Raw genomic sequence first — 8,927 nt, forward strand, 5'->3', positions numbered from 1 at the left:
AATATAGTATGTTAAGGATAGCAGTAATCTTAGCTGGATCGACAACATGTCGATTTTAAGCCAAAACTTGCACTTGGAAAAGTTTGCGTAGAGTTGTTCTTTTTCTTAAGAGTTCAAGAATGAACTTGCAAATGTTGCTCACGTCCTTTGGAGCAGATCGAAATGTCATCCATGAAAATAGTTACGAACTTGTCGAGTTATGGTTGGCTAGTTTTAAGTTGCAGTCTTTATAGACTTGGTCAACTTTCATATCTTTGAAATGGACGTGGTCAAACGAGAAAGTTATAAAAAATTGTGGTAAGAGTTGGTGCAGTTGGACGAACCATGATTCTTCGCTACATAAGGGTGTATAGAAGTTTAATAAATCGGATAGGTCAAGTTTGAAAATTTTTAAGCGGGACAGGTTCTGGAAGAAAACGTCACTAATATCAAATAAACCAACATATTATAATACGAGAACAATTCTATATGATAAAAATAAACTTTATTGAGTACGCAGCGGAAAATGAAATGTCGTTACAATAATGGAAATTACAATAAAGTAATTGTTTCAAATGCAAGAATAATAAATGCGATATCTCTTGAACCTAAATCCAAGTAGCATCACATAAGCAGTAAGTAAATAAGCTTGATCAATCGGCACCTGAGATAAACATGCTAAAGTGTCAACCAAAAAGGTTGAGTGAAATCGTAGGTTTAACCAAAGTAGTTATCGTTGTTTTTAGATCATAAGATTTTGTTTTCAAAAGTAGATCACACAGATCTTTAGTTGTCAAAGTAGATCACAAAGATCTTAAAAGTTGATCTCGCAGGGATCAAAAAGTTATGCCAATTCGTGATATTTAGACTAAACATTCAAAGTTTTCCCCAATCACAAGTTGTGTCTATACTTGTCGATTTAATTTCATTATTAAGTAATACAATGACTTGGTCAAATGTATTGGGGACGTTACTCCTGATAGGCCTACCCCCAATAATTAAGAATGCATTTAACGAGCAATTAAAAATATCATTGTAGGGAGTTAGTCGGACATAGCCGGGTATAGCATAGTTTAACAGTTGGTACTTGTGTCTAAATTGTAAATAGTAAAAGTAGCATGTGTCTCACTCCAAAAAGTTAAATAAGTTGCATGCAATAAAGAGTGGGGCTATGAATTCACCTTAGTAAGTAGATGAGAGAGTTATTCCTTGGAAGAGAAAGATAAATGAGTTGGATGATCGTGATCCGAATGTCAACCTAATGACATTAAGAATAGTTTAGATGTTTTGCCCGAGTTTAAGTTAAGTTTAAGTATATATGTACTTAAGTATAGTTCGTTCTGCTAAGTTTCTATTCTTAGTAAGTTTCCACTTTTAGTAGATTTCCATTTTTAAAAAGTTTCCATATTTAGAAAGCTGCCATGATTAGGAAGTTCCCATTTTTAGTAAGTTCCTCTTTTAGTAAGTTTCCATATTTAGATAGTTTCTACGTTTAGGAAGTTTTCCATTTATAGTAAGCTTCCATTTTTAGTAAGTTTCCTCTTTTAGTAAGTTAGTGTCGAACATTAGTGAGTTGTCCTTAATAAGTTTACCACTTATTAAGTGTGAAAGTAACTAAGTGTATGATTTCTATAGTCTGTTGATATTGTGCATCATACCCAAACATCTATGCCACCGCCGAGTCACTAGAATAACCAATTGTTACCGGTTGGCCAAGGATTTCTCGACCAAATTCTAAGTTTGGCATTCGAAATCCACAAGCGTCCCATAGTGGTACCAAGGATCATCCTAGGCCTTAAGCAACGTCGATGTTCAAGTAATTTCACGCTATCGTGAATGACTATTGTAATTTTATAATATAATATAAATAATAGTATATTATATGTGTTAGTAATAATATAAGTGTATAAGTGTTATATAGTAGTGTAAGTATAAGTTGTAGTATTTAATTAAGTAGGTTTAGATTAATGTTTTAATTAATGTAGTAGTAATAATTAATTAATGATTAGGGTTTAGTAGTATTAGGGTTTTAATTAACTAATGTTTATGTATATGTATATATATATATATATATATATATATATATATATATATATATATATATATATATATATATATATATATATTTATTTTTCGTGTATATATGTATATATAGTATATATTTATTTTATTTATTTATTTATATATATATATATATATATATATATATATATATATATATATATATATATATATATATATATATATATATATATATGTAGTCGTTTATGTATATATATGTATATATATTTTTCTTAAATAATAAATATATGTATATGTGGTATATATTTTGTTTCCATTTTTAAACCATTAACAAATCTTGATCAAATCTTTAGGGTTTTAAAGATCAAAATAAAACTCTTTTTTTTTTCAAAACCGTATGTATGTATATGTGTATATGCATATTTTATTTTTTTTAACAATATGAATATGATTATGAATAAGATCAAGAACATGAATATGATTATGAACATAAACTTGGATTTTTGACCTCAGCCCGAACGATTGAACGAATTCGATCCGACGAACAAAACGTTATGCGATTTAGAATACACGAGATGAGTAGTAATTTAAGAAATAAAACATAGGAATATTGTTTAATTTATATAGAATATAATTAAGTCACATAAAATGACATGGTAAGGATACCGATTAGCGATAGTTAAATACTTAACAGAAAAAGATAACGAAAAAAGTAGGGTCGTTAAAACGGAAGTTGCAGCAAAGAAATTTACAAATTTTATAGTTCCCCGTATATATTTGGAGTAGATAGCCAAATATGCCAATCGATAGAAGCGTTACGAATTTTTCCCGCATTCCACTCGAAACTTCTCACTTCAATTTCATTGAGCGTAACCGGACCATTTGCTTTTTTGTTTTTGAAAACCTTCTCGTTACGATTTCTCCAAATTAAATATCCACAAGTATACTCGACCGCTTGCCAAATTTGAATACCCACTCTTGATTTAGCCGTATCATACTTTCCTTGAAAAATATCGTCAAAGGTAATATTCGGAGGATCCCCCCTATTCCACCACTTGAAAACTCGACCCCACACGTCTCTTGCATCCTTACATTCCCATAATCAAGGTTCTACCGATTCCAATCCATCGGTACAAATGGGGCATCGCACCGAGTCAAGATCAATATATATGTATGTATGTATGTATGTATGTATGTATGTATGTATGTGTGTGCGCGCGCGCGTGTTGCAATAAAGATTTAAGTTTTAATGTATGCTCGCGATATGCATTTTGTCATTTTATATCTTTTGAATACTTTTTTTTTGTTTCTTTGAGTTTTGATCTTCGTTTATGGTGCGAATGTCAATGCTCTGTTGTTGTCATGATTAAAAAGTCATCCGATTAGTAGTAGACTAATCAGGATTTCGAAGAAATTCGACTAATCCTTGACTAGTTGACTTGATTAATTTGTTGTGTCAAAAAGGTTAAAAGTTCAATATAGTTGTTTTACAACCGATTTATACGTTTAAAGTCATTTATTCGGTTGAAATCAATCAAAATATATCAATATCCGACTAGTCACCACAAAAAAAATTACGCAGTCGTTGGAGCTAAGGTCCATGATTTGAAAAGCGGTTGAATGAAGTGCACATATTTAATTTGAAAACATCGCAATCTCAAGGTTTTTAAAAACAAAAGTGGAAATGGGCGTTTGTTGTTAAATGAGATTCCAACTGCAAACTTTAATTGAATTTCGACGAGGCTAGAATATAAGAAATATTGGCACGTGTGGTTAACGAATCCTCAAAAGTATTAACTTGAGTAGTGTGCAGATGCCATATGTAGGTTATTGCAATGCTTGAGAAAACTCAAAAGTGTATAGATAAGAAACTAACTAAATGGGCAGAGTGTTTGTCAGCACAAGGTTTCAACCTTGAAGTTTCGTCAAATGAGGATGTTAGAGTTGATCTTGAAGACGATGACGGAGAAGAGGGCAATGACGATGTTTATTATGAAGTTGAATACGACGACTAGGTTGTTTGATGTAATGTCGTTGTTATTTCGCTTTGAACTAGTAGTTTTTGAATTTGAAGTTTAATGGAACTTGTTATAATGAAGTTAAACTATGTGTTGTATTTGAAGTTTAATAAAGTAGGATGTTTGATGTATTGTTTTGTTATTGTTTTAAGTTGGTTGTTGATATCGTGTTGTTGGTAATCTGGAAATTGCATTGAACACGATATGCGACCTAAGAAACTGGGAACAATTAATTGTTGTATTTGCATATTATCTATTGTGAGGAGATGTCCTTGCAATAGCTGTATTGTGAGGAAGAGCTTCCTATTGAAATAAATAAATGAAATAATGTATTGAGAGAACAAGTTAATGCACTAGACGTATTGTGTGAATACTTATTGGGAGAACATGTCCTCACAAAAGGTATTATTTCAATATATGAATTTAAAAATAATATTATAACTATATTTTTTATTGTGAGGACATTTCCTTACAGTAGGTTATTTACAGTTTTATTTTCATTTTTCTTTAAAAATGTTATTGCGTGAACATCGTCGTCACAATAAACTTATTGCGGCGGGGCTACAATGAGGACTCTATTGTGACAACATGTACTTGCAATAAACTTATTGTGAGGACTTTTACACTTATTGTGAGAACTTTTGTCCTCCCTAAAGGGTCATATTCTTGTAGTGACTTTTGCGAATGCTGAATTTCTCCATGCTGCCTCACTTCATTGTGTTTCCATTGTTCATTGTTTTCATGTTTTGTATTAATTCGTGATATTGTTCTTTTCGCTGGCATAGTTCTGCTTCCATCATTCTCTTTGTATTTTCAAGCTTTATTTTAATAATAATAATAATGCTTGCCTTTAAAAAGCAATATCTTCCATTGAGTTGCATGTCCAGTCATCTCCATGAATTACATCAGCGGTGACTCAAGGTATAAAAATCTCCATGGATGACATCAGCGGTGACTCGATGTATGAAAAACTAGGGACATCCCATATTTTATTTTGCACGTCAATGTTGGCCATCGTATGCCTAACAAGAATAATAATACTCATCATCAACACTTAATTGAGATTGGCTCCTTGTGAGAAGGTCGGCCGGCAAATTTAGAAACTATTGACTCGCATTTTTTATAATACATTCAATACTTAATATTTATATTTTAAAATTTAATTAACGTTTCCAGGAAAGTAGGATGGTTTAGGATAAGGATAACACTCGATCAAGCTGACAATGCTATATTTCATATTTATATTTTGTAATCACTTACATCCATTAATTTGCTTGAAAACAAAGGGACCAATGAGAGGGCGACATGTGGCGCGAAAATCACATGTGATTGAAAAAAAAATAAAAATTTTTAAAAAAAAAATTTCGAAATTTTTTTTTTTCGAAATTTTTTTCAATTTTTTTTTACAATCACATGTGATTCTGCATGTCAATCACATGTGATTGTAAACCCAATCACATGTGATTTTGCATGTCAAATCCAATCACATGTGATTGTATAATTCAATCACATGTGATTGTGCAGGTAAATCACATGTGATTGTAAAGAAAAATTCGGAAAAACAAATTCGAAAAAAAATTGAAATTTAAAAAAAAAATTGGAATCACATGTGATTTTCGTGCCATATGTCACGCTCTCATTGATCCCTTGAATCTCAACTTAATTTATGGATTCAAATTCATTTTATTTTAATTTTGTAATATTCATTTAATATGAAATCATTCGTTTAAATTCATATCCATCGGATTAACAGGTTAATGAACATTAATTCGTATCCATATCAATCTATTTATTAAGTTTGTAAAATAAAAAATGATATTATCCTTTTACGACCAAAGGTCATAGTTTTTTAATAATTAATACAACTGAAAGTCACATTTTTTTTTTTACTAATTTATACAATCAAAAGTTAATAGATAACTTATTATGCTTTAAAATTATTTATTTAGTGCTCATTTTATTTGTTACATGCATTATTATAAGACGAAATCTATATTTTTGAAGACACCAACAGAAAAGATAAATATATTTGATAATATATATGTAATATATAAATTTTTTAAACGATTTTATGTTGATTCTTACTCTCCATCAACATTATAGGTAATTCAATCTACTCACATGTGAAAATATTTGTAAATTAAAATTTTTCGTAGTCCTCGTTCTTTTTAGTTATCGTTTGAACTTTTATATCTAACAATGACATCAACATCTGAAATAACTTGCGAGCACATTTTTGAGGTTTCATCGTTTTGCATTCCATATCTATGCCTTTTATCCAATAGATGTGTTGGTAGTATGTCCCTTCTCCATCGCCTCTTGATATATGTTTCTGGGATTTCCTCGATTCGCTTATTGTTGAAAACACAGAAAATGTGACGACACAACCAACCATGGCGACCAAAGTGATTGCAGCTACATACAATGTTACCATCCCTGTTAAGAACAACCTGTATGGAAAATAACACCATAAAACATAATGCTAATCATGTAACAGCTTAACTATATTGTTCTGATGGTATTTATGTTACTAGTAGGTAATAAAAAAAATTAAAAATACTAGTTAAACGCAATAAGAATACCTGATGTCGAGAAACAACTTTAGTTTTCATGTTAGCATCTTGAATCTCATATACCTCAGCAACATCATCAGATGTAACCACCTTGTGGGAGCAGTAATAAAGACCTCTATATATTTCTTTCTGCACCTTTTTATAAAAATGGCTAACGTGTAGTTACTCGTAGCATGTCCCTCGATTTTTAACTCGGTAACCAAAGAACATGGTGTTCATGTCTCTGTTTATCCATGGCAGACTCAAAGTTTAACATAAACTGAACAAGGGTATGATCTGGATCGGTAAAAACTCGGAAGAATGCGTTTGAACTCTCCGTCCTTGATGTTGTTTTCATCAAACAACATATTGGTAGGTGAGAAATATAACCAGACACCCATCTATCCCTAATCTTGAATTTGTCAGCAAGCCATGTGTTTTCTTCAAGATTTAACTCGCTTATCAAATACTGCCATCGACTCTCAAACTTTTCCTTTGTAAGTAACACATCCCACACAAGTTTGTGAATCCGCTTCCTCAGATCAGTGTTCTTCAAGAGCTCCCCACATACCTTGTCATTAAAACATACCCATATGTCAAATACGAACGAAACGTTACATATAAAACATAAATAAATCAACATTACATATTACCTTTTTAGGTAATTTCTTCATCACATGCCACATACACAGTCTGTGTGTAGACTCAGTTAACACGTTTGTAATAGCTTCTTTCATGGTTGGGTCCTGGTCCGTAAGAACCAATTGGGGTTGATTTGGATGCGCTGTTAAGAATGCCTTAAGCAACCATTCATAACTATCAATAGTTTCATGCTTTAGAAGACCACCGCCAAACGTTACACACTTGTTGTGGTGATCCACACCAGTAAATGGAACAGATACCATATTGTACCTAAGAATTTACAAGAAAAATATTTACATATTCTGTAAGTAACCCTTGATAACGTATATAGAAAAGAATCATTAATATGTTAAACTATGATATAAAAAAAATTGCGACCTGATGAACTATCAAAATATAACAACTAAACACGTTAATCGCATACACCAACTAATGTGTACTCATAAACATAAGACATCATACACTAACGTTGGTTATAAATATAGTGATACAAATAAGTCAAATATATCCCAAACCTGTTGGTACGGTACGTTGCATCAAAAGCTAGCACATCTCCAAACTCCCGGAAGTTACATCGAGATGTCTCATCAGCCCAGAATAAACCAACTAGCTCATCTTGCTCCGTTTTGTAGTGAAAACAAAACTCCGGATCGTTTAACTTCCTCTTGCTGAACCTATAGATCAACATTTGTGCATCTCTTTCACCAATACAAACATTCACATCTCTTTGGTGATTCTTATAATCAACAGCAGTTCCCCTAACTTGGTCGTATCCTCCATTAAGACAAGCACGTAGACGGTATGCCGTGACGGATCCAATATTGTTCATACGAACTGTTTGGATAAATCACCTGTCTTCAAACTCCAATTGTCGCTGAGCTTTTGCGAGATGTTTGTCTTGAGGTAAATCAAGTACATGATTGTGTGTCTCTACAAAACCATACAATTGACATTTATTTATTCCCTCAATCATCTTTAACTTGATTCTAGCATAACAATCAGTTACTTTGATGTTGGAGTTTCTTCTTCTACGTACATGATTCTCTTTTATTTCCTCCTCACTCTGTTGTACAATATTATCAGACTGTTCCTGAATATTCTGCACCCCTACATACTGTTGAATTGAATCTACATTTGTTTTCTTCTTAGGTTTACCTTGTCTGTTGCATACAAACAGCCTATGAGATATATCACCATTAGCTTTATGTTTAGCAGTGTACTTTCTAACAGAGAAACCAACTTTTTCTGCATAACTCTGATACATAACTAATGCTTCACCGAGTGAATTGAACGTTGTTCCTACAACCGGTTTGTGAATTGCTTGAACTTCAGGTATGAAGTATTAGCTACCATTTGGAGTATAGAATGGAACACTTGAGCTAGATGAACCTATTAACATAAGAGTGAAAAGATAAATGGTATGTGACACAAATCTGAAACAAGAAATTTTATTACATAATCGCCTATGAAATAAAAAATTTACAGACTTATAATTTTAAATATATGATATTATAATCTTATTAAATGGTGAAACAAGATGTTAACTAGGATAATTTTGATATAATATACAGCAATATCAAACAGAAGGCAATTGAGCATTATGTTACAATTACGATAATTACAAAACATAATAACATCAATTCAATTGACAACAGAATTATCAGACACATACTAATAGCCCAATCTCTTGCAACTTCTGTATGAGAACTTGTAA

The 8,927-nt window shown here is 31.7% G+C and overlaps 1 protein-coding gene across 1 annotated transcript; it reads right to left on the reverse strand.

Moving 5' to 3' along the window:
* Positions 1-6,187: 6,187 nt before the first annotated feature.
* LOC139853301 (protein FAR1-RELATED SEQUENCE 5-like) lies at positions 6,188-8,042 on the reverse strand. Its single transcript, XM_071842676.1, has 5 exons — positions 7,729-8,042; positions 7,225-7,483; positions 6,801-7,142; positions 6,602-6,682; positions 6,188-6,469 (listed from the first exon to the last, which is right to left on the reverse strand). The coding sequence occupies exons 1-5, from the start codon at positions 8,040-8,042 to the stop codon at positions 6,188-6,190; spliced, it is 1,278 nt and encodes a 425-aa protein (XP_071698777.1).
* Between the last annotated feature and the right edge of the window lie 885 nt (positions 8,043-8,927).

Source organism: Rutidosis leptorrhynchoides, chromosome 1 (assembly GCF_046630445.1).
Source record: "Rutidosis leptorrhynchoides isolate AG116_Rl617_1_P2 chromosome 1, CSIRO_AGI_Rlap_v1, whole genome shotgun sequence".
NCBI classification, from domain to species: Eukaryota; Viridiplantae; Streptophyta; class Magnoliopsida; order Asterales; family Asteraceae; genus Rutidosis; species Rutidosis leptorrhynchoides.

Excerpts from the sequence above, each read along its gene's own strand:
- LOC139853301 (XM_071842676.1), bottom strand. The coding sequence starts at position 8,042 with ATGAACAATATTGGATCCGTCACGGCATACCGTCTACGTGCTTGTCTT. Across the intron at positions 7,143-7,224 it reads TGAAGAAATTACCTAAAAAG|GTATGTGGGGAGCTCTTGAA; the intron begins GTAATATGTAAT and ends TTTAATGACAAG. Across the intron at positions 6,683-6,800 it reads AACAGAGACATGAACACCAT|GTGGTTACATCTGATGATGT; the intron begins GTTCTTTGGTTA and ends TGCTCCCACAAG.